The sequence below is a fragment of the Mastigoproctus giganteus genome, chromosome 13 (assembly GCF_048544385.1).
Source record: "Mastigoproctus giganteus isolate SK-2022 chromosome 13, ASM4854438v1, whole genome shotgun sequence".
Lineage (NCBI taxonomy): Eukaryota > Metazoa > Arthropoda > Arachnida > Uropygi > Thelyphonidae > Mastigoproctus > Mastigoproctus giganteus.
In genome coordinates this window covers 23,095,634-23,122,565 of record NC_143587.1, presented here as the reverse complement: position 1 = coordinate 23,122,565, position 26,932 = coordinate 23,095,634, and the positions used below count along the sequence as shown (strand labels likewise).

General features: G+C 40.7%; 1 protein-coding gene across 7 annotated transcripts in view; it reads left to right on the top strand.

Moving 5' to 3' along the window:
* The window catches only part of LOC150075865 (tensin-1-like), a 405,993-nt gene that overhangs the window by 32,738 nt on the left and 346,323 nt on the right, over window positions 1-26,932 (top strand). Inside the window, exon 1 of one of the 7 annotated variants that reach the window (XM_090388060.1) lies at window positions 20,402-20,518. The exons of the other annotated variants lie outside the window; for them this stretch is intronic. Coding sequence (XP_090244186.1) covers window positions 20,447-20,518 — 72 coding nt within the window. The 5' untranslated portion in view covers window positions 20,402-20,446. Of the gene's footprint in view, window positions 1-20,401; window positions 20,519-26,932 lie in introns of those variants that run through there. 7 annotated transcript variants of the gene reach the window in all.

Sequence of the window (26,932 nt, the reverse complement as noted above, 5' to 3'; positions counted from 1 at the left end):
TGCAATATCAGTACCAAGAAATCAAGTAGTTGTTCGTTGGGGAAACTTTCCCACAGGATGCATGCTCCACAGTAGTCCCTACTCAAAAACGATTTCATATTCCACCCCTCTCATTTCAATATAAATTGCGAGGAAAATTCGGAGAACTCCTCCGAGATAAGCCTGCCCCTTTGGCACGAGTCTTTTGTGTCCTTTTATATCGAGAACAAGGCGAGCAGAGGTGGGAAGTTCGGGTCGAAAGGATTGTGAGGGGTCAGGTATGAACGAGAGATTATTCGATTTTCTTAAGAGGCCTTATTTGAATGAGGTGAGTGACCGGAAGGACACAGACCTCTCATGGACCTCGTGTTCCGGGATCAGGTCATATCCAACTGCCACTTAATCTTACAAAAGAGCGCCCAAACAGGGATGTCATGATCGCCACGAGTTATTATTTGTGACGGATTATTTGGGTTCAGACAGCATTTACGCGAGGGAGTTAATATGGGGGCGAGTGGATTTATTTGCGTACCAACCGGAGATGTATTTCTAAAAGCGATCTTTGTAACCCTCAAGTACAATTTCTCCAAATTGTAATCCTTTGATGATCGGTTGATTTATTAGAAGTAGTTTGTCGACAGTAGATTTGACTTCCTGTACAATTTAGTTTACAGAAAGTGCAGACAGAGAACAATTGTTGCACGCAGTGATTTTGCAGAACCACCCTACAATATGAGAGGTATATATGAACAGTGATCCATGGTAGGATGGGTAAGGCAGTAATTAGCCAAACCGTCTCCCGAGGTCTAAATCAAGATCACAACGTGAATCTTGAGGAAATTTGTATATCATTGACACAACCTCGAAATTGAAATCTGTATATCATTGACAGTACCTCGTGAGTTGTTCTGGTAGTATGTTTGCACTGCTCAGAGATTTTCATGTCTGATTGCACAATTACCCCCAGGTCTTTCATTTTTCATTACCCTGAATCTAGTACCACACCGTTGATAAGTTACTCTAGGGTTACTGCTACCCATGTGCAGTACCTTGCGTTGGTCAATGTTAAACTTCAGCTGCCATTTCTCAGCCCATCAACCCAATTTTTCCTAATAACTGTCGTTAACCACCCTGCCATCCTTTATATCATCTCTGAACTCAGATATTAAGCCTGATGTTCCTTCATCAATATCATTGATAAATATTGAAAACAACAATGGGCCCAGCACTGAACCCTGGGAAACTCCACTAATAACATTAGTCCATGAAGAGCAGTGATAACCACTCTCTGTTTTCTCCCACTCAAGTACCCTTTCATCCATTGTAGCAACTTGCCCTTAACACTACACTGCTCCAATTTGTACAGTAGTCCTCCATGCGCAACGGCATCAGAAAGCTTTCCTGAAATCCAAGTATATGATATCAAAATTATTTTTGGCATTCAGTTCCTTTGTGACCACATCATAGTATCCAATTAAATTGGTCAGACAAGACTTTCCCTTAACAAACCCATGCTATGTCTGACTTATTGCTGCAATCTTGTCTAGATGATCCTGCAATGTATCTTTAACCAGCGACTCCATTATTTTACCCGGAACAGAAGTTAAACTAACTGGTCTGTAATTAATCGTGCCACTCTTTGATCCCCATTTGTGAATTGGGGATAGATTCGCACGTCTTCAGTCCCTAGGAATCTATCCTGAATACAAGAATGCTCTCAGAATTATGGTTAAGGGTTTGCTTAGCTCCTTTGCTGCCTCCCTTAATATAAAGATAGATTCCATCTACTCAAGGTAAATGGAATTTATTCTTACGTTCAACTTCAACAATTTCTCCTCCACTTTGTTCTCAGCTATTCAGTTTGTCCGCAACCTGAACAGGTTCTAGGAAGCACCAAATAAAGACTTCCTTACTGCAGCAATATATTCCAGAACAACAATTTGGATTCAAAACAAACGCCTCAGAACCTGATCATATCCATTAATCACGATTTCATCAACAGGTATCAAACCTGGAAAACTAGATTGCGGGGAAGACAAAAATAAAAGAAATAAATTTTATGCTTCTACTCCGATACGATTGTCCAAGGTCAGCATACAGAGTATGTTTTGTTTTCGAAGAATTTAGTTTAAAGCCAAGGCTGTCCAATTAAGAAATTTCATTTCTTAATTGAACAGCCTTGGCTTTAAACTAAATGTCACAGGGGTTCCATGAAAATGGTACCCCTGTGACAGCCACGGGCAGGTACAGATCATCGGCAGAAGCGGCAAACTTTCGATTAACCATCAAGAGGGGAATCAAAATGGCAGCAAATGGCTGAAAGAGAGCCACCCTGAGGCAAACGGAGATGGAACTAATGATTCAACGTTGCCAGTTAAAAAAAAATCGATAAGGGCAATATCGGATCTGCTCATTTAATAATAATTACTTAAAAGACACATTAATGGTCTGAGCAGACTCGAATGAGGACTCAATTGTCTGAACAGACTCAAATTTATAATTCCCTACTTTCTTTCCAGGATTTATAAATCTTTGACAATAGCTGATTCAAACGTATGACTGTAGATCTACCTTCATACCTATAATGAGAAGTTTTGATTCCATTAAACTCAACCTACCTATTTCTCAAGGGTTTTCAAAAACGGAGATCAGACTGAAATCGTTGTAAAATCATTTGATCACACTCACTGCTCTTTTAGGAACAGCATCTCTTATATATTAATCAATCCTCTGGAAAAATTCCTTCGCTGAGGACTTTTTGGTACGAGGACGAATCAAGAGAAATACCAATACCAATATTCAAACAAAAGTCTGGAAATTCACAGTACTGGAGAGTGGGTTGATTTGGCAGACCGTTAATTTTCTCGAGGACTTCTTGATTAAAAAGATTCAAAGGGTGGAACAAACTGAGAGAACTCAAAATCCCGATTACTCACACTAAATCTAAGGATGTGATACCCAGAGAAAAACTTTTTTACCCATGGAACCTCTGGATGAGCAAACTTCTCATTTGCTTTTCATGCTTCATTAAAACTGGAACAAGTTTCCCAATACAGCACTCAACTCTCGCTCTCAAATTTCTTGCATAGTTTATACATGCGGTTTTTGTAATTAAATAACGCGGTTAATTACTCAGACCACCGGAACTTTGATTAAGCAATAGATAAATAGACACGTGACGTCCAGTTGACCTCAATTACACGAATCCACTTGGCATTTCAATACTATGCATCGTTGGTTAGTAGAGAAGATACAACGAACAGTAAGGCTTCAAAATATAAAACCTATGAGCTGTAAATATATTTAAGAAAAAAAAAAAAAAAAAAAGAAAGCTCAAGATAGAGCGGGGGCCCTCAGTCTGAATATTTGTTAAGAAAATAAACAAAAACTTCGGTTCAAAACAATAGTTCCAATTTATTCCGACAGATGGCGCATATATCGGTGAGATTTAGATCAATGTCGTCTGCTGATGATATTCGTCGACAGATACGTGGCTTAGAATGCGATCAATCAATTTTGTTAATGAAGTTTTTGTTAAACCATTCTAATGATGATGCGGTGGCTATCGATCGTGCAAAGCGTTCATTGATCTGCTGCCCCACTCGCAGTTTAAGGATCTTCTCCCCAAACAGCTGCGTACCTTTCTGGATCGTTGTTCGAATCGCGTTCCATAGGAGGCGCTGCAATCGCCCCCAATCAGCGGTAGTTGGCAGCGCGAGTTAACTGACACTTTTTCGAAATAGGAATTGGTAGGTTTGGCTACCTACATTTATGGAACTTCCGACAGATGGCGCACTTTACACCTCGGACCCCTCACTTTAAGAGATAAGTGGCAGCTACTTTGAGCAAAGACAGAAGTCTTCTGTTCGTTAGCTAATTTATAGGCTAGCCAATTACGTACCATTACCACAGCACGATTTCTTATCATTACAGGGGCTCTGGGCAGTCAGCTTGCGCGTGAGTTTACTTACTCACGACATATGTGCCTAGTGGTCAGCTCGTGACTACGTGGGCAGTGAGATGCCAAACTGCCAAGAATTTATCTTCAGTCTCTTTTCCACCAACTGTACTTCCACTACATTCTCTGTATGGGGCAGATAAAATGGAAAAATTATTCCAGCGCCTTTGGGAAACATCCTCCGCACCCCCTCAGAAGTTCTAAGAAAAGATTGAAAGAATAAAACTGCACGAGCACATTTGCGAGGGCAACATATAAGATAATACTTTGTTCGTTTAAATATCTTCATATTTTAGAAAAATCCACTGGACTTGCATATCTGTATTCTTGTAGACACAAGAGATAATCCATCTTCTTATAACTTACGTTTCGAGAATATTTAAGTATTAACATCATCAGAGTCATCTGATGTAAAGTCTTAAGTATTAACATCATCATCATGTCAATTCCATCAGCGTTTTCGACTCCCAGATAACAAGCCCACTTTGTTATACTTGAGAGAATGTCTGTAACAGCCTGCTCAATGCTTCTTGCTCAGAAGGAACTGCAATTTTGGGAAAAAGGGACTGCGCTGAGATTTCCACATTTATATCGAAAATACCACGTGTTAAAACATGCAGTAAAAAGGGTGTATGATAGAACAAATATGTAATGGGTGCTGGATGTCTGTGAAAAATGAAAAAAGAAAACCCCAAATATAAAAAAAGAGAAATACAGTACAAAAGAAACGTTGAAGATAGCGCCCTCTATCTTCGATTTATCTTTTAAATACAGGCGCCGAACTCTCTTTCTCTCCTCACTGCTTTTCTATTCCTGCACCACCTTTCAGAAACATTTCTTAGAAACACATCTTACTTCGGTTGCAGATGCTGTCAACGAGACTGACAATCTGATTGAGGATTTCTGATTCCATCTCACCAAGAGTTGTACCTTCTCTCGCTTCCACACTGTGAAGTACATTTGCAGGTCGTTTGCCAAACATTTACTCGCAAACGTTCGGATCGATAACGTCATCCCCCTATCAGAAGATCCGAAGGCTATCTGATTCAGTGCGGTTGCAGATAAAACAGGACTGCTGCAGGGTCACAGTTCGGTTGTTGGTGGTAGTTTGAAGAGTTGGATAAGTTGGAACTTCCTATCTGGGTCTGCTGTTTCTATCAGATTAGCTCGTTTGAATACAGTAGGGTCCCTTAACGATGTACCTAGTTCCATCTACAGAAAGGAATTTATTTGGGTTTGGGGAAGTCGAGTCCTGAGAGATGATATATTACGTTGAGGGAAGGATTTTACTCCCTACTAAGGTCCCGAGTAGCTGGTGCTTTACAAGCGATGCATCTCTATATCTGGCCATCTATGACCTCTGTGTCCTCGAAATTGTGACCTTTTCGTGTTTCTCTTTTTAATTATTACGCTTTGCCATCCGAAAGGTAAGTTCCCGCTTTTTCTATAGTACTCGCTGAGCGGAGAATCCCTGAGGCGGGGGGTGAGGGGGGTAAACGACTGGCTGTCGAGGTTAATCAATACAACTGGCTGACGTAGATGAAGTGTGTAAAAACAAGCGCACATGTGGGTGTGCGCAGCTTTAGGTGTTGGCTTTTGCTGGCACGTGAACTTGGGCATTCCCGGGTAGTGAGGGTCAGCTCCTCCCAGCCTACGCATGAAAAGAAAGACCGGTTCTTGCCCAAGTTAAATACAAAATTAACAAGGTGTACGAAATACAAAGTATTTTGGTGTATAATTCGTACACTTATTTTGCTCTTAATCATCTACATTTGCATACATGTTTTATTCTGCAACAGAAGTACAGACTTGTGTTTCGTTAGGGATTCATCTATTCTTAATTTTAAAAAAACTTATTAAACCCACAACTTAAATCCTTAATAAAAATTTGTCCTCCAATCCCCCAAGAAACGCAATCCTCAAATTAAATTCTTGGTACTTCAAAACCTTAATAAACCCTTAATAAAAATTAGTTTTCAATCCCCAGATCCTTACTGAAATTTAACCCTTAACTTCTTAAAAGAAAGCGAGATCCTTATTAAAATCGATTTGTAAACTGTTAATTCAAACTTGGTCTTTAAAATCATTCCTTAAATCCTTAATAAATATTAGCTCATTAATTAAATTTTATCGTTAAAAGAAAGCGAAGTCCTAAAATCTTAATAAAAATTAATCCTTAAAATCCTAATAAAAGTTAATCCTTAAATCCTTAATAAAATCTATTTGTCAACTGTTAATTCAAACGTGGTTCTTAAAAACATTCCTTAAATCCTTAATAAAAACTAGTCTTCAATCCAACAATCAACTCAATGCCCTCTCAGTTCTTTCACCTACTCTTTGACTTCTGTTCAGCGGTTACCTTCCTCCATTGAGTAGCAATTCTATTCCAACCAACTTTTCCTCTTATTTATCCCTTTGACTTCTATTCTTTGGAATAACCTCCTTCGCGTGTATTTACTGAAAAGTGTACGTAGATTCAACTTCAACGTCATCTGTTTGTATAATCCTCAAGCCATCCACGCTTCAACAGTATTATTTAATCCAATTGTTCTCATAACACAAGCCAGAGGAAATGCAGAAGAGTTTTGCTTTCCAATAATAACGAATGGATAATCATTTGCCAAAGAAACCCAATAAATACCGAAACCATGTTACAGATCCCAAGATGCCCTAAAGTTACACGAGGACTGAATTCAGCTTTATAAATAGCCATTATGGATCTAATTGGATGAGGCCACTCAGATACAACTATCGAAGTAGCGGATTAGCAAGATCCAACGTCGAAATATTCCAGAGGGTTGAAACGAGCTATTTATCGTAAGAGGGTTGCCATTAACCTTACGTGTACACTCCCATTAATTACGAAGATTAGGCCCCGGTCAGAGCTTCCAGGGGCATCTGATAAAGTCCTTACAGTGACGCAACACGAGCGCTAGAGTGGGGGGTTAATTTATATAGACGAATCGTTCCCCCTTTCTCCCTTACTAGATCAAATATTCGATAGCGTTTCTAAACATCCAGCAGACGGCGCTGCAATCTAAGTACCTCGTTAAACACAACGGCTTTGCTTCCTTCACATTCCACGCTGAACTCTGAATGCAATCCAGCGCACACAACGACAACGAATGCGCACAGTTACTTCATTTCCTGAACTGATCGTTCCATAAGTCATGGAATTTAAATGAGTCTTATTGGCATTGAAACAACTTAAACCCCCCTTTTTTACTTTGTAATAGACTAATCCAGCTAATTTACTTTCGAGCGGGCCAGAACTTACATAATTCATTAAAAGTTCTTAAGCCTAACTGCTCAGAGAAATTTATAAACAAGTAATAAATATTAGATTGATCTAAAAAGCGAGTAAAACAAAAAAGGAGAGCATGTTTTAAGGGGTAATGCTATAAATAATCGCGTAAGGCAAGATATCAATTCTTTATCTGATAATTTATCTTGAACAGCAAGAAGGCAGTGGTTTGAGAGTGGGTTGGCACGTATACATAATGTATCTAGCGTTATATCCGCAATCTATCTCTTCTTGCCTCACTAAACCTTTAACAAGCGTTCGTAGGGGCCTTTTTCTTATCAAACCTCGAGCGAGAATTAATTAGCCACAACTTTTAAGGTTTCTCGTTAATCAACGCTCTCCATCTCGAGACATGTAAATGAATTTAAGAGAGAAAGAAAAAGCCCAAAAGCGCTTTTGTACGTTTTCGGATTTTTTCGCTAAAATTAACCAAAGAACCAAAAACACTTAGCTGGTCAGGATTGATTGATGCGTGTAGCCGTTATCGACCCCCCTCCCCCGCTCTCTAACCCTAATATTTTCCCCTACCCGCTTCGTGGTTGTAGGTTAATGACTGCCAATATGTACGGTTTCAGATAATAGAGATGCACGAAATTGGCCCTGAAAAAAAAACAAAATGGCTTCCAGTGGAAATCGATGTAATATCTGAGAGGATTTGCAATTTCCTTTGAAAGTGTACCGAATGTTTGCGTTCGTTTATTTTTCAAGATCCAAGGAAATCTGTTTGGAACCGATATTTACCTTGGTTTGATAAATCAGCGAGCATGTTTACTTAGATACGGTTGCTTAGCAACGAACTCAGAAATGGAGTCTAGTTTAGATGGGATTATTGTTGAGTTGGACGTTTCTAATTTCCCAACAGCATAAAACAACAAATGCATTGAGATATTATTATTTAAACGATTAATTAATTACTTTTTATCAATGGCATGATTTTATCTCAATCATGCTATCACTTAGAACAAGATTTTGACATTTCCAGTTTTATTTTTCAAATATATTTATCGTATGATACTGAAGACGAAGTATTGCAGTAGATGGCGCTGAATAAAGTTAACTTTAATTTCTACTAGCTAAGATCATTATTTTAATTTAAATCATGATATAATTATTTTTATTATGTGTGATAGCGAAGGCGTCAGCGAAATTTTCCAGTAGATGGCGCGCTGCATAAAATAAACTTTTATTTCTATAGCTAAGATCATGATTTTAATTTAAAATCATAGTATTATTTATTGTTTTGATTATTTATCTCATGATACTGAAGAGCCATCATTGAGATGAATTTTCCGGTAGATGGCGCTGAATAAAACTAACTGTTATTTGTACTAAGCTCGTGATTTTAATTTAAAATTGATTTAATCTTAATTTGAAATCATTTAATTTAAACTCATTTTTAATTCAAATTAATCTAATTTTATTTTGAAATCATTTCATTTAAACTCATCATTTTTAATTTAATTTAAATTAATGTAATTGAAATTCATGATATTATTATTGTTATTATTGCGCGATATATTTCTATTATTTATTGTCTTAATTATTTATCTCATGATACTGAAGACTGAGCAAAATTTTCCGATAGATGGCGCTGAATAAAATTAACTTTTATTTCTACGAGCTAAGATCGTAATTTAAATTTGAAATGAATTTCAATTAATATAATTTTGATTTGAATTCATTTAATTTGAAACTAATCATTTTTAAATTAAATTAATTGAACCTAATTTAATTTTAATTTAAAATCATGATATTATTATTGTTATTATTGCGTGATATATATTTCTCTTATTTATTGGTTTGATTATTTATTTTATTTTCAAAGTTGCTAGGTATGTTAAATATTAATATCACCATTTGTTGAAGCGACATCTAGTGTTATTAATTTGAAACTGTTCTTGTATATTTCACGTATAAAAAAAATAATTAATAATCTGGATATATATTTCCCTGAATAATTTTAATCAGTGCTGACACCTAACGGATATACGAGGAACTATTAACGTAAATTGCCAATAAATTCAAAAATTGAAAGTAATTTCAATTTTTGAAGTTATTAGCAAAGAAAACATTAAGCAGATAACAGAGAAATTATCCCATAAAATGACAATCTTAAAAAACAAAAGAAAAATAATTGTAACTGGAAAACCAAGAAAAAAAAAGTCTGCTTATGTTTATTATCATCTTTGTGATTTGCTGAAGTGGGTGTCAACATCTTGTAAGATTCAGGGACAGGTTTATCAACCGCATTATGGATAAACTTGTAATAAAGTCTGGTAGTTAAGATTTTTAATTATTAAAAGAACAAATTCCCACATTTCTCTTCGGCCAATTCACCACTTAATGGTGCCTAACAAAAGAGGAAATGTTTTAACTTCCGAAGTGATGGTTGAGTTTTATAGCCCTTCTAAAAAAAAAAAAATCATTAAAGGGAGCATTTTCCGAATAAAGACTTGGGTCATTGACCTCTGTATCCGGTCTCGCTCATTGGACATTAAAAAAAAAATGATCTCAAGACGTGTAAGTGTTCATTAAAAATATTTCTTGTTCTTAAAAACAATTTCACAATTTCAATCGATTAATCAACGCTGTTGGCAAAGATAATAAGGATTTTTCTGACAAAGATGTCATACAAGCATATTATGTACTTGAACGAAAGTAGAAGACAAATTAAGTCGAAGGTATTTTGCTTTCTAACTTGCATTTTTTTTTTTTAATTATTTTGGATAAAAGCATACTTAGAAACTGTCTTTTAATTAACATTTGACAGTCTGATAAGCAAAAATAAATAATTTTCATCCACTAAAAAAAATGGATCTTAATTGAGAAATCTTAACAAAATAAGACATTTTTCTTTATTCAGATGATTAAACTTTTCAAGCTTTAACTTATTTTGAGTCCTTGAACCCACAATGACATTTCAGCCAGCGGTTAAGAGGCTCTTAATCAGATAAATACTGTTAGTTGACGTGATCTTTCGGTTAGTGTGGAGCTCGTCAATATTTAAAAAAGAAAAGCTAGAAATCCTTTTACAATATTTTTAAAATTCATCATTAATTGGTACAAGTTGCTTCAGTTCAACGTGTGGGTTGTTTGGGTCAGCCATATCCTGGACATCACCTCATAGATAATATTCCAAAATATAACTCATATTCTTCTCGGGAAATATCCATGTTACGCACCGCACCTTAAATTCCACTGCTGTCACAACGAAACCGCCTGCTTCCATCTGTCTAAAAGTATCTTTTTCCTCGCATCCAACGACATCACTTGCTCTGTTGCCATGGTTACCTCGATGAAGGGATGACAGTGCATTTGTTTAAACATTCATAAGGGCTCGTGAATGTGGTTGTCACACTAGCACAAATTAATTTGGTGTTGTAGTGAATGTTATATTAAAGTCCAATGTTTTAATTAAATTCTAATTGGTAGGGAATGTTCTCCTTTGGAAAAACTCGGCCCTTTCTCTTTCGCGAGAGGATGTTGATGTTTTATTTTGTAAAATAACGAACGAACCACAATTGTATTAGCCACCTTGTCATAAACAAGCCTGGAATGTGCTGAAGGTGGCTTTCCGTGAAAATAAATGGAGGGAATTACCTGTTCTTTCTTTCTTTCTTTTTTTTAGATGACTCTTTCGCTCATACCTGTTTAAAGGGTATTGTTGGTGTCGAAAATGGTGGTAAAAAAAGGTCTTCTGAGAATGTGGTTTTCGATTTTTTTCTTCCGGTATAGGAATGTAAGGGGGAAGGAGACAGAGAGTATCGGCTCATGAAAGGTTGATGTAATGGGTATTTTGACCCACAATTTAAATGAAGTCTTGAATTTTTCTTTTTGGGACCTTGTCGGACTTGAAGATAAATCCTTTTTAAGAGGAACCTTTTATTTTCAGCGCAATTACACGACATTTTAAAAATGTTTATTGCCTATGATATATGTATATGAATTATTCTGTTTCTCCCTTTAGATACCCCTCAGTGGGCAGCACACTGGTAGGATTGGCTTCACCCCACACCGGGTGGAAAAGACTTGAGTTCGAGTCCCGTCGATGACGGGAGGAATTTTTTGTGGGCATTTTCCACAACGTGGCCGAGTTAGTCGGTCTCAGGCAGGGTTAGCATGGTTTTTCTCCTGAAAACTCGAGTTTTTCATCCAGAAAACAGCAAATCTACCACAGAACACACGCAGTTTAAGACAATATACACGAAGCAACATGTCCTTAGTGGCTGATGCTTCCAAAACCCTACTACTTGCCATAATAAGAGGCTAACCTCTTACCTCATCTGGTCTTCGATTTCGGGGAATTACAAACGCAGTTGTATCGAAATACATAATTGCGTTTTTTGAAAAAGATCTGAAGCAAGAAACTTCTATGCTGACCAATCCACAATTTGAGAAAAGAGGCTAGCCTCTTCTTTTTTTTTTTTTTTATAAAGAGAACAGTTGAAGTTTTCTCACAAATTTATTGTCCACTGGGAGAAAAAAACCTTGAGAAAACTGAAATCTTTTCCAAGAAAAAAATGATTGATGGTAAGGAGGATGAGAACTCCGCTTGATGCACAAAAGTATTCAAGGGAGGTTTTTTCGTTTTTTATCTTTAACCTTCCCCTCAGTTGAAGTTTCGCTACTGGGGATTTGAGAGATGAAGGGGGGGGGGGGGGAAGATTTCTCCTAACTCACTCTCTGACTAGGGTAATAATGATCTAGCTACGCAGTTGCATCTGTTTTTGGAATGGCCATATGGTCAGGGATATCTAAACGCCCTAGAGGCATCACTTGAACATACCAAAGTTAAGCCACGAAGGATTTATGTTTCCACAATTTCCGGTAGCTTGAAGAATACCGAGAATTTGAAGAAATAAATACACTTGTACAGTCTTGGCGAAAAGTTAAAGTTAAAAAGCTAATAAATTGTTCTGTCTCCAAAGAAAAGCTCTTTGGGGCCAAGAATAGTCCCATTATTAAAAGAAAACTTGAACGAACCCAGCAATTATAGATCTGAACAGCTTGATCTTTAGCTGTTCCTGATGTAACAACTTTAGTGATAGAGTAAGATTTAAAAGAGCATTTCGCAAATTCAGCATCCGAAGTGGTGTCCACAAGGAGTTCTCTTCTTATCAGTAATGTGGTATTGATCGAGCTCTTGTGTTTATCTTTGAACAATACTATCGATATTAATGCGTAGTTCTGTCTCGGGGGGGGGGGGATGTTCATTCATATGTAAATAACAAAATGGCTGATGTGATCTTTGTCAAATTTTGACAAGGTTTGGGATCTAATTGAGTTGATTTCAAGCAAAAATTTTTATTTTTCTCATCGGGTGGTCGAGAACGTCATGGATTCTTATCCAGTGGTGGAAATAATCAGATTACAAGCCATTGTTGCAAAGTTGGGAAAAAGAAGGATTGTTGTACATTACGTCCATGTCCATAATATTGATTCAAAATGGCAGATGGGAACCATACCGCGTTGAACAGTTGGACACCTCGCCATAAACAGTGAATCAAAAAGCGTTAATCGGATAAAACAGACCATTGCAACCTAATTTATTATAAGAGATAAAAAGTAATCATTGAAAAACCAAGTTTCTTAAGGAAACTCGAGTTTTTCATCCCGAAAATGAAATAGAGAATATTTCACGAGTTTTGTGTTTTCTGGTATTCCAGGTTTTATTTATTTCTTTAACATTTAATTAGATGGTCCATATCTAAGGTTTCTTCTTCTTCGTTTTATGTCTTCTCTGTATGTTATGAGATAAAAGTAATTATTGAAAAACCGAGTTCCTGGTGTCCCATTTTATTTATTTTCCATCATTTAATTAGATGGTCCATATCTAAGGTTTCTTCTTCTTATGGCTTCTCTCTATTTTTACTCCTGAGACCAAGTGACAGTGAAAATGTGAACCAGTTAGGTTACTGAACTGCGCGTGTTATTGTCGACTGCTAATCAGAGGTGCGCCCGACCAGTTCAAATTTCTGTTAAGTGATATGTTCAAGAACCATAATCTAACCACCTCGACGCATGACAGGTAGGCATTTGAAAGACAGGATTTAATAGGTCCGGTGGTTAAAGGTCGTATCATTAAAAGATACGTTTCGGAGGACAAATGAAGCCTTGAGGTGGATAACTGCGTTTGAAAACTCCTCGCCAAATCCACCTTAGCACATCTAAGAGTAGCCATTGTCTTTTTTCTTTTCTCCAACTGCTCTAATCTCTTCTATCACTTCTCTCTTCTCTTCTCTTACGCGGGGAGGGATTTTAAGAAGCACGTGCAAAGCCACTTCCACCAAGGACCACCCGGAACACAATGGGTTGCATTTTTTTTTTTTTTTCTTTGCTTCTTAACTTAGGACCGGCTTGTCTAACAGCTTCTGACATCGCCTGAATCTGGCTGAGATTCTGCACGGAAGTGGTAACATCGTTCCACCCATGGGTCCACGTGACTGCTGCAGGGTATTATTTGCCTGCCTTCAGATGTCTTTGTGTGGTACAAAGATAAACATTCTATTAATATTAAAGCGGCTTTTCCGAATAAGTAAATGGACACAGGAGAAAGCTTTGTTCGTAGAGGGGGGTATTGGGATGGGGTAGGGGGGGAAGATTCCATCATGCCCGTGTGGAGATTAGGGTGAAGAACTTATCCTCCAATCAAGTCCAAAACAAAGCTTCTTTTTCTAATACACCATTTTTTTTCTTTCTAAATATAATAGCAGTCTTAAAATTGTTTATTTTTCCCTTAGCAGAACCCCCCCCCCCACCCTTATGTAAGGGCTGGAGTGTCATAGATGAATTTCTCACAAAGGGAAACTAAGGAGCTAACTCTGCTTATCATCTTCTATCGTGTCTGATGAATTATCTAGACCCGGAGCTTTTCTTTTCAAATACAAATCAGACACTGTTTCCAATATTTTTAGCCACCAGTGTTGCAAAATCTTTTTATTTTCATCGAGTTTTTCGATTGAGGAAAGAAAAAGAAGTCGCAGTGGATAAAAATAAGGCAGACGATCAAGTTGAAGACCTTCCTATTGCTCCAGAATCCGTCTTACAGAAAGTGTGCTGTGAGCTGGCGCATTGTCGTGGTGATGAAAACGATTGTTAGCGCTAGATCAATTTTCATTTTCAACGAATTCTGCTAATACACGCTGAAACATGCCCGTACATGCCAAGACATGTCTATACAAGCAAACGCCATTTCTTTTTCTTAAGAGATAATATTTTGAGAGAGATACAGAAGGGATGTTTTACTTCCCTTTAGACAAGTGCATACGTTTTTTTGTTTTATGCCAACTGCCATTTATTCTCTCTCTCTGTTTATCTCTCTAATCGTCTGGCTACCTGTCTGCAGCTGTTACATCTAGTAGTGCGCATGCACGCGCTAGGGGAAAGGATAATTCATTGATTGATTACAAGGCGGCTGGTTTATCGAGCAAAAGCTACCTGCTTTACTGACGAGCTGATGTGGTACCAATGAGACAGGGGGTGAAAGAACCTCTGGTTCTTCGGGATCAGCATCATGCGATGCGACCGTAACCCTTCAAGGTCAAGTGGAGTCGGTAGCCGGCAAAGGGGAGGAGTTACAACTGTGAGTCCTTACCTAACCACAGGGTACCGCATTTCCTTGAGGGTAGGGAGTTTGTTCGGTGTGGGGAGAAGAACTTTAAACCCCGGTTCTTCTGTGGGTAATTTAGCAAACAGACATTACCACGCATCTCTGAGTTCTTTCTTCGAAGTGTACAGTCAATGATTCTCAACCAGTCTTCGGTTGAAACTGTAGTCTTGTTTTATTTATAAAAAGAGGGGAGTTGGCAACGCTCACTTTGATCAAACCACGCCCCCAGGTGTCGACTTCCTTTAATTACAAATCCATCTCGCCAACCATCCGTGTTGATGGACTCTTGAGGAGAAAAAAATGATGGGGTGGAAAACAGTTGGGGATCTTAAATTACTTCCTTGGTTTTTTTTTGGTAGGGGGGGATGGTAATCAAGCTATCCGTGACATCTTTATAGGGAAGGGACCGGTGAAAATTCCATTCATGTATCTCAGGAAGCGGTTAGATCTCTAAGTCAATATTCAAGAATGTTCTTTGGGTTATCCTTATTTGAAGCGCTGTTTTAATCTGACGAGTTGCATAATTGAGTTAATGTGGTCGAGGTCTGCTGCAGATGAGGGATAATGTGATAAAGGGGGGGTTCTGGTGGTAGTTGACAGCCGCGTTCCCTTTCAGTTGTTGTCACTTTGCTTTACGCGACCGCAAATCGGAAACAGCTGCTCCGCATCATGTGTGGATGAAGAGCAGCGTTTCCTCACAGATAAAACGCTATCGCTTAAATGGGTCGAGTCTCTTTCATGGACGAAGTTGAGTCTTGTTAAACTGGAAAGATGAAAAAAAGAAAGAATAAGATTAGTTTGGAATAAACGAAGAAAGTGGATCGTTTTAAATACTAATAAAAACGTTAAAAGGTGCCCATTATTGCCTTTTGTCCAATATTCTGGAATTATTGGACATTGAATGCCACCGGAGGAGAGTTATATGGTTTTCATCCCGCGAAAGAGAAAAATAGACCATAGACAAAAATTGAAAACAAAGAAAAATGACACCTCATGGTCTTCAATTGCATAAGCGAAAATTCGAAACCTAATTCTTCTCGGGGAAAATCCCATGTTACGCACCGCTCTAAAAATGCTGTACTGCTGTCGAAATGAAATTATCTTCATCACGTGTATTGCAATATCTCACACCCACGATGACATTATATGCTCTGTTGCTATAGTTACCTCAACCTGTTTTCGAAATTCTAAACAACCTAATTCTTCTCGGGGAAAATCCCATATTGCGCACCGCACTAAAAATGCTGTCTACTGTCAAAATGAAATTGTCTTCATCTGTAGTAAAATACGTCACACCGATGATAACATTGCATTTTCTGTTGCTATAGTTACCCAGTATACCAAATAAAATGGATAACTCTAAGGGAAAATGTTGTCACGAAGGGCCCCCTCTTTTAATTTACATTAAATTAGTCTCCGAATCAATAATTTCTGTTGAAACTCAAGAGGAGATTCGCTTGAATTGCAAATAATCGCTCCAGGGATTTCAAAATCATCCAGAAGTGGTTGCTCACTTAAAGATGCTTTTGAGTAGAAAAATCGATGATCAAAGGCAGACGGTTACCTGCCCTAAGAGTGCAACGCTTTCCACCCGGCCCCTAATTACACAATCGTTTAATTCGCACTGTCATTTGTACAACAGCCGGTAGGACTGAAACCATCCATCTTTCCACTTTGGTAAAATTTAACGCTGACAACCGTGGATAAATACACCTGGATACGAACCCCCACCTTTGTTTTCCCAGCTAATGCGTGTCTTCTGCATCAGAGCCGATCCTAACTTTGTAACAATGCAGAAAAAAAGAAAGTCCCACCTTTCCTTCTAATAGAAAGAACCACCACTTCCTGCTTTTTTTTTTGTGCAACCATTAACTGCAGTGGTAAGGTTTTTATCCAAGGACTCCGCAAAATGTTTTGGGTCTTTTGACTGCTAGAGATACCAAACGATATAGATTATTTATGTCACGAGAAACATCCGAAAGAGTAAGAAAGAAGGAATTTAAGTAGACAAGGGTGAATATATTACATTTAAATATCAAAGGTCAGGTGAATGATATAACCCCATGAGGAGTGAAAGACTACAGAGGTCAGAGTCTAACTTTATACGCTCTTCTTCTCTCTCTCTCTCTCTCTGTGCTCTTCCAGCGTGTTCCTGGTGTAACATCTCTGAGTATTTGCGTTCTTGATTGCCTTGGAGTGTCTTATCAGCTTTAAGAAAGCCAAGCGACTTAATCAAGGAGATAAGTGTACGACCTACTTGATAAACAACGACCCTCGGTGAGGTACGCGTCCGTAGACACCCCACACCGGTCGGTTGGTAACAGCTGCAAGTGCCAGCGTTGCGATCTCAGGAATTTGTCAACAACTGTTTCCATTCTTCGTACGTTTTGTCTACTTGGTAAGTTGAGTCGTTTTTGTTTTGACTATCCCATCCTCACCCGACATGCGCATAACTTATGACGTCATCTGCTTATTTTCAATCGTATTCAAGATGGCTGTGTAGGTGTTAAAGTTGCGTTAGGCTTAGAGCGTTAGGGTTAGTAGAAGACGCCGAACGTTGGTTTGTTAAGAAATAGGGACGATTTCCCTTAAAAGGAAAGTTTCTAAAGGGGGAGGGGGGGTTCATTAAAATCTAGGACAATTCAAATATCGATTTATATATTTTTTTTATTTAAATTTCTTTTTGTACTGACAACGGATGTGAGTTTCTAATCGATATTCGATTTGGCAGACGCCTGAGAATTTGTTAAGAAGTTTAAGGGGTTGTTTAAGAAGCCAAGTGGTTTCAAGTGTGTCGACATATCGCCCCTCAGTTCGTCGTAATCTCTCAACTCGTACGAAGTGGATTTTGCCAAAAGATAAACCTTGCACGCACAGCCCGTGCGCCTTTTTCCGTGGTCTCACCTGTGACCCGATACTATTTGAGTAATGTCCCGAGCCGCTACTGCGGAGAGTGAGGAGGGGGGAAGAGGGGGTTGGGTATCGGTACAAAGGTAGAGACCCAGAAACAGGGAGAGGGTTGCCATAGAGATAACACGCGTGTTCGCATTGGCGCAATCAGCTTACTGCGCTCGCTCCGAGGTTGTACAGAAGGTCTGGCTGTGGTATGCAAGTTAGGGACGGGGTTAGCGTGGGGGGGAGAGGGGGCAATAATCATAATAGTTCTGTAGATTTCATTGTTGGCCGCAATCCGAGACGTGTTTGCGCCCGCAGATTACTCGCTGCGATTCACAGTCGTTTCGGGTTCGCGTGCGTTTGCTCTGACCATGCTTTGTGGAGAATTTCCTCTTTCTTTTATTTTGTGGGGCACTTGGGGGAGACGCAGATGTTGTCTCGCGAAAAAGGCTTGGTGGGGGGGGGAGAAGAAAGAAACTAGAGGGATGGGGGGAAAGAACAGCAGAAATTTGGGAATATAAAAGAAGAGAATTAGAGATTCTGTGAGAGGTAGAAAAATATAGGGTAGAGAAGTACCCTATAGAAAAAAAGGGGGGGGGGGAGTGAAGGTGGTTATTATAGGGTTTAGGCGCATCAGCAACTTGGATATATTGCTCCTTGTCTTTAAATTGTTTGTGTTCTGTGGTCGATTTGCTGGATGAAAAACCTGATAAAAATCCTAAGAAAGAAAATCACGCTGCACTCGTCTGAGACCAACTAACTCAGCCACATTGTGAAGAAGACCCATAAAAATTGCTCACGCCATTTCCCCCACGATTTGGGGAAAAAAAATGATTGTCCACTAAGGTAGAAAATTCGGTGTTGAATTAGGAAAGGGCAGAAAAGTTGGGTAGAGAAATTGAATAAAGTAGAAACTTTGGTAGAGAAAAAGAGAAAGGCAGAGAAGTGGAGAGAACGGGATTACAGAGGTAGAGAAATAACGAAGAGTGAAAATGTATTGGTGCAGAAAAAAGGAAGAATACAAAATGATGTGTACAAAGGGTAGGAAAGAATTATAGAATAAGGTAGAAAATAGAAATAGAAAAAGGGTAGAGAAATAGAATAAAGTAGAAATTTTTGTGGAGAAATAGAATAAGGCAGAAAATGGAGAGATGAAGAGAAATGAAAAATATGGAGATTAGATAAAGATAGAAAATAGACAGAATAAAAAGTAGATAAAGAGTGAGGATCGGTTGAGAGAGAGAGAGAGAGAGAGAGAGACAGAGTGAGTGATGCAGGTGGGAAAAAATAGAAGATACAGAGTGAGAAATGGGGAGAGAGAAAGAGAGAGAGAGTGAGAGAGAGAGAGAGAGAGAGACTTAACTTTATTTACAAACAGGAAGAGAGAGAGAGAGAGAGATCTCATGAGAGGTAGAAAGATTATTTATGAGGTTCAAGCGGACAGACAGACGGACATAATTCGATTTGGTCCGTCTTTCACAGTTCCGGCAGAAGGAACGCAGTTTCCAATCGGCGCCGTCCCTTTCCCGATCGACAACCACATCCGGACTTAATTGAATTCTTCGGCTGACAGCCCGTAAGAAGCGCTTGGCGTTCCTCCCTCCTTCCCGGGATGGTTTGTTGGCGGGGGGGGAGATTCAGAGACTGTCTTCCCCACCTCGGACTGGCGTACCCCTTGTGGTGACAATGGCCCCGTCTGCGGACACACGGGGGTGAATGAGGAATTGTGTGCGGCGGCAGGGAGTTCACGGTGTTTGTTGTTGGTAGCGATCCCGAGCCGAACGTGGAAACTGCTTAGGGGGTTCTTCGGGGAGGAGTCGACCAAACTGGTTTTGCCCTTGCTCGGAACTGGCTCGCCAATGCTCGTCCCAACTGCGTCCATCCCCGCCGGCGAACGCACCGTAGAGTACTCTCCCTCCTCCTTTCGTTCTCTCTCGGATTCCTGCCCTCTCTTTCCTTCCCCCCCCCCCCTCTCTCTCTTCTTTATAGCCCGTCAGACCGCCGAGCCGTCACACCAAAGCGTTCCTTCGCCGGATGCAAAGTGTCTTCATTCATTTGCCGGCGCCCGTTAACGCACGAGGCTACGGGAAGTGTGCTTTCCGCCGTGCGTTCGCGATCAGTGGAGGCTGAACGTGGAGGTTCTCTTCCCCCCCTCCCTCCCTCCCGGGACATCCCGAGACCCAGGAGAGGAGGAGGCTGTCTTCTGCGTGTCTCGGCACCGATGGAATCGCTCACCGTTAACCTTTCAAGCGAGCGTCCCGTGTGCCGCCGGACCTGTCGAACGTGTCACGTGTTCACCGGACTGCCAGATGACATCAGGTGTTCGCACGTGCAACGCCCGAATCGTCAGTTCCTCGCGAAGAACGTCCGCGAATATGGATAGCCGGTCCAAGGTCAGCGGCGGTGTGTTCGCAGAGCCGCTTGTGTGCGTCCCCAGTGCGTAGAGAGCGGGGATAATTGCCGCCGATCACCCTTTTGCATCGACGCACCCCTTCCCTCCCTCCGCCATCACAAGAAAAGGGCGCCAATACGGAGATTTTCCGCCGTGTGCAAACATTCGCCGTGTTCCGAGGCAGCGATGAATCCTTCGTAGGATGTGAAGCTTCCCCCCTCCCCCCAAGTTACTCTTCAAAGCAGCGATCGGAAGCCTCCCTCTGCCCTAAGGGCCGGACCCACGAGGGATTAATTGTGCGCGTCCACCATGCTAAATCTGTGTTGGTGTCAGAGTGATAAACCGCAGAGGAGTCGCCATCATTCCGAGCCGTATTACCACGTAAGTTGCCCTTTTACCTTTCCTCTTAGCGAATAGTTTGCGTTCCGATCTTCATCAAACAGTCGTCTGCTTTTTTCCCGGTGCCGTTTATCTTTTGGCACAACGCACCGACTGCAATTCCACCTAGCGATAAACCGTGAGCGGAACGCCGTTGCCGAACGCTTTAACGTCCTCCTCCCATCAAGAAGCTCCTACCATAACGTAGCGTACGCCGTAACTCGGTGTCCCCCGCACTCTGACCACCCTCTCCTAAAGAGTCAAATAAACGTCAAACGGAACTTAATAAATCGCGCTTATCCGCTTAAAATCCAAGACGCTGCAACAGGAAACGCTGCATTATCTTTCTTCTTCTTCTTCTTCCACCTGTGACCCTCTCGCCGGACCCCTTCTCAATGTCCCACGTGAGGGCCATCGTAAAAACCACGTGACCAATGAAAACAATTAGACATCGACATCAGGGGCAAACAATGATGTGTTTCAAACGAAGAAAGAATCGTATTTGGTGGGTGAGGATCGTTGCCCTGCCATCCCCTGGACGGATTCCACTTTGGGGGTGTTGATAAAAGAGATTCCATCTCTCCCTAATAGCGATAAAAGCACATTTCGGATTATATAAAAGAGAAATCAAAACAATGACGTCACTGTTTATTCTTACCGCTCCATCTGGTGCTAATAGATGGAACTAAAAAACGAACTACACGCCCTATCATTGAAAATACTTGACCTTTACCAATCATCGGGTATGCGGGTCATCCAAATGGACTACTTAGGTCGATTCAAAAGAAGATTAACGTTTATTATAAGGGAGATAATAGGGGGCGCTACCAGCGCTCATTTCCGCCCCCAATTTTCGTAGCAAATGAACCGCGATCTTTTCCATCAATTGAGAATATTAATCTAATAACGTATTATTTGTTCCGGTGGGCAGGGACCTTGACCCCCAAATGCAGAAGAGATTGAAGCCTAAAGAACAATGTAATCTCCAAATAGGTAGTTCCTACTCTATCGTTTGGTTCTTGTTGTTAGAGATCAAAGCACCCCGGTGAACAGAGGAATGTGGGGGGAGGTGGGATCCGTGTGGGTCTTAAAATGCTTCATTCTTTTTTCCAAAAAAGAAAAAAAAAAAAGAATTTTGTCAATGACCTGTTATCAAGGGTACTGGAAGGGTTTGAAAAAATATCTTCTGGTCGATCATTTCGTAATTTTCTCTTGGCTCCTCTTCCACCGTACCTGTACCCTCCAGATTGTTTATCGCCATTGATAAATAGGGCCGGCGATTAAATACGTAATTGGACAAGCTTTTAAAGTGTGTAGCCACACTCTCCCCGAACTAAAAGATAATTTATATACCCCCCAGATGCCACCCTGTAATTACAGAAAGCATCCAGCAGACCGGATTGTGGCTTCTCCAATAAATTACAAAACTCGAGATCGTATTTACTTTTTTTGGGGGGGGGGGAGGATTAAGGGGAACGTAGGAAAGCAAGCTTCGTCCCAATTTTTAGTGGGAGGTTGCTCTGACGTCACTGTGATGTCATCAGCGACGTCAGAGCAACAATGTCCAAAACGTAATAAGTGGAGAAAATTAAGGGCAGATGGAGGTTGCAACTACAAAGTGGGATTGTCCACACGCCAAAAGCAATAGCTACATTGTAATTAGGGGTGCTTCTTCTTTGTCTCCCTCGAATCGGGTTAGGTGAGCATCGTCGTTCCAATGCCAGCGTTCGAGTACAAGCGCTCAAAGTGGATCTTTTGTTCCAAATGGCCGTGCTGAATTTGACACCATCTCGCTCGATCGCCAAGAACGCCGTGGTTTCAAAGTTCGTTACCTAACTGCGAACGCACGGGGGTATCGGAAAACGCATTCCACCTGGAGTTTGTATAGCGGTGGTGTTGTTGGTAGAGGGTTAAGCTCAACGTCAGCTGGGGGAAGGTTCGTTGCGTCTGAAAACTTTGGCAAAATGTGGCATTCGGGGGATTTACTATTGACGATAAAGAATTTGGTAGAAGGTGGAGTTGTAATGTCTGTGGGACTTAAACATTGAGGGAACGAAAAGGAAATTAGGAGTGTGGTACAAGTCTAATGATCGTGATGAATACAATGAAGAGCTGTACAGGGAAATAGAGTGGGCCAGTAAATCAGAATGTCTTGTAATGGGGGATTTTAACTTTGCAGATATTGACTGGAACTTGCGGGTTTGTCACTCGCACACTAGCAAGGCTTTTGTGGATTTATTGGATGATTGTTTTCTATAACAGCATGTTCGAGAGGCAACCAGAGGGAGTAGTACTCTTGAATCTGCAGAATCTGCAGATAAAGGAACCACTAGGTGGAGGCTACTAGGCTCTTCACACCAACTAAGGAATACTGTTCAAGGTTTAGGCTCAAATGGATGTCAGATGAACTAAAGAGACTCTTGAGAGAGAAGAAAAATGCATGGGATGCATATAAATTATCAGGGGACACAGATGCCTATGGTGGACATAAAGTAGTCTGTAATGAAGTCACAAAGGAGGTTAGGCAGGTGAAGACAGATTATGAGAAATCTCAAAGGATTCAAAGAAAAATAGCAAAGAGTTCTTTACTTGTGTAAAATCTAGAAGGAAGGGGATGAATCAGATTGGTCCACTTGATATCGATGGTTCGACTGTTGATCATTCTGCTCAAGTTGCTGACAAACTGAATCGGTATTTTCCATTTATATTCACACATGAGGAATTCTTCAAGGGAGGGATACCAGAAGTTTATCAAACTTCTGGCATCCATCTTCGGGTGGATGGAATGCATCAATTATGTTAGAGATAGCAAAGGAGTTAAGAAAACATTGACAAATGCAAAGTACTGGATATGGGCAGAAGTAACCCCAGAGGAACGTACCAACTGTGTTGTACTGCACTAAGGTACTGGAGAATGAAAAGGACCTGGGGTAATTGTGCAATTAGAAATGAAGTTTTCTGATCAGTGCAGACAGGCTGCTAGGACAGCTCATGGATGGGGTTTTGCTAATGATATACAGAACTTTGCTGAAGGAGTATGAAGGTGCTTATCCCATTGATAAGGTAATGGTTAGGCCACAGTTGAGTATGCGTACAGTTCTTGAGACCTCATTTTAGGAAGGCTGTGGATGGTTTGGAACAGAAAGTCTATATCCTTGCAGAGAAGAGCAACAACATGAATCAGAGTCAAAAAGAATACTTTTACCAAGAAAGATTCTGCAGATCGCATTGTCTAGAAATTGTAATCAAAGTTAAAATGGAAGTTAAATTGATAGGCATTTGCGAAGGGACTTTGAAGCGCGTAAGCTTTAATTGGACTGAGTAAACTAAATGTTGATGGCATCTTCACTCTTTCTCGGACAACATCTACAAGAGACTCAGTGGTAGGCTGCTACTTTTTGATGAATGGGTTGACCAATTGTTGAAAAAAAGAATCCTCAATTTACTTGCATTTTTTTATTTCTCCCACGAATAGAAGCTTTGGATCAAAGGTAAATTGAAATTGGAAAAGGGTAACTATAGGCTAGAGGTGTCTGGCAACTTGCTTTCAGCAAAAGATTAAGTGGTTGTTGGGAAAAACTGCTTCTCGAGTTGTGGAAGTGGATAGTTTGAATAAATTCCATGCAGCCAGCCGTCTGGCCTGGCGAGTTGTGGAATTTTTTGTCCTTAAACCGAGCTTTTACTCTGCTCCTCTACAATGAATGGCTCTTTAACATGCTGTGGCTTGAAAGGCCACAGCACGTTAACGAGCATGTTCTTGAAGTATCAGAATGTGCTACACTGGTTCCACGATGCCAGCGACTTCGGAATTGGTAGTTTTTGACATTGAAACCAATGGTCCCAGTTCGGTCCAAAGAATGATTCAAAGACCGTAGCTGCTAAAAGAATGGTTATATCTGGGGAATGTGGCCAATGACCTTGTGTTTTTACTGTCCTCCATAGTATTTTGGGACACTAAACACCTTGTTGGATTCATGGTCCTACAATTTTCTCCTGGCTAGCCGTTTCCATTTGTCATTATGCTCTAAGGCTATAAATGGTGGTCTATTCTTTCCTCGTTTGGAATGAATACTCGTTACGTTCTGTCTTCCATTGAGGTACGATTGTCCTAACAACTCAATTTTGGTGTCCCACTCTTTCTGCTGTGTTGAGTGAAATCGTCAGAGTAGAGAGAAATAGAAAATCATCGAGAGACAGACAGAAATGGCGAAAGGAAGATTAAGCTGTTGATCAATGGTACGTTCAGAATCTATCCAATGACAACTGTTATTCTCAGCGTTTACCATTTGCTTTGTATCTCCAATACTTTTCGAACGCCTGACTCCCGTTGTAAATGAAGCGGTTTGAGATCTTTTTCTCCATCTGTTCTGAAATTGGCGTTAATGAAGCAGATGCCATTTGTTTAAGAATACCTAATTTTTGTTCGGGCATTGCCCACTCATCCCTCAGTTGTTTGATTTTTTTGTTAAGCGGCGGTTTAGCTGTTAAACGAAGCATTTTTTTACTTTGTTCACGTGACTGCATGCAGGTGACATGTAGCGTGGACATTGACGCTGCCTATTCGCTTTATCTTTTTGCCTTTAGTTTTCTAATTTAGGAGGTAGCGTTTCCAAAAGTAAAATTACCCCTCAAAAGAGATCGCACAACGAGTCTTGAAACGTAGGCCGTGCACGTTTCAATAATTTTCTAAACAAATTTTCGCTGTCTCAGGAAATTCCCATTCTTAACTTTTTGCACAGTTCGATTTACAGGAAGCAGTGTCAGAGAGAGAGAGAGAGAGAGAGAGAGAGAGAGAGGGGGGGGGGAGAATATTGTTTACAGGAGATAAAGGGGAGAGTTAAAGAAAGAGAATATAACTAAAAGAGAGAAGAGAGAGAACAGAAGAGAAAGAGATAAGAGGAGAAAAGAATGATAATTAGAAGAGGAAATATGGGAGAACTAGGAGAGCAGAGAAAGAGAGAGATGCAGAATAGGGAGATAAAAAGAGAAAGATGAAAGGGAGAGACGGACAGGAGAGTAGGAGATAAGGGAGAAAGAAAAGAGATACAGAGAAGAAGAAGAGAAGAGAGCTTAGAGGAAAGGGGAGAGAGGAAACATTTAGGTGAGAGAGGAGAGGAGCGAGAAAGTGCAGAGAGAGACAGGAGAAGAGGAATAAGAGAGAAAGAAGAGAAGAGAGGGATAGGAGAGAAGAAAAAAAAGAAAAGAAAAGAGAGGGATAGAGAGGGGAGATAGTAGAGAAGGAAGCGAAAAAGGGGAGAGGAGAGAGAAAGGATAGACAGCAGAAGAGAGAGAGAGAGAGTGAGGAAGAAAGAAGAGAGAGAGAGAGAGAGAGAGAGAAAGGATAGACAGCGGAGGAGCGAGAGAGGAACAGAGAAATAGAGAAGAAAAGAGAGAGAGGAGAAAAGAGAAGAGAAGAGAAGAGAAGAAAGGATAGGTAGGAAAGAAGAGTTAGAAAACAGAGCTAGGAGGGAAGATACGAGAGAAACAGGGAGGTAGAGCAGAGAGGGAATTAAGGGAGAGGGCGTAGGAGGAGGGAAGATGGAAAAAAGATAGGTAAAGAAAGAGAGAGAGAGAGAGAGAGAGAGAGAGAGAGAGATAGTTGTTTTGAAAGAGATAGGCAGAGACAAATAGACCGATAGAGAGGATAGAGGATGAGTTTTGATGTTGAAGAAAGAAGATATATATATATATATATAGAGAGAGAGAGAGAGAGAGAGAATTGGGAGAAGGAGAAATGGATTGGGAAGAAAGAAAAGGATAGGTGATGGACAGGAGGAAGAGGCAACAGAACGCAAAGACCCAGTGGAGACAGCGTGACAGGGAGTGAGGGTGAGACACGTTACACATGAGGGAGAGAATAATATTGCAGACGAGAGAGAGAGAGAGAGAGAGAGAGAGAGAGAGACGGCGGCTGCGGGAAGGACAAGAAATTCCTTGCATTGCCACTATTGCGTAATGGGGGCTTCACGCTTGTCAGGGCCTGCCACCAGCCCATGCACGCATCTGCCCGTGTGGCCAGGGTGTAGCCGTAATAACAGGCGGCAAGAGCTGCGGTGTTTATTCTGTTGTTTCTCCCGCGCGGCGGACCATTTGAACAGGCGGAACTGCGGTGTCCACGCAGAGACCCGAAGCACCGCTGAACGCTGTGCGCGGAATATTTATTAGCGGCAGGTGGAGGGAAGGGGGGAGGGAGGGAGGGAGACTCACTTGGGCCGCCCTGTCCGAAGGATTCTGTTTGATGAACTCTGAAGGACTTTCCCACGGACAGACAAGAACGGACCCACCCACTCGGCAACCCGATTGCAGGCAAGAGCGGGCGGGCGGGTGGTGGGTGGGGGGGACAATTTTAATCTGAGAATGAACGAAAGAAAGAACTGAAATCAGAACACAAAGTCCGAGAGAGAGAGAGAGAGAGAG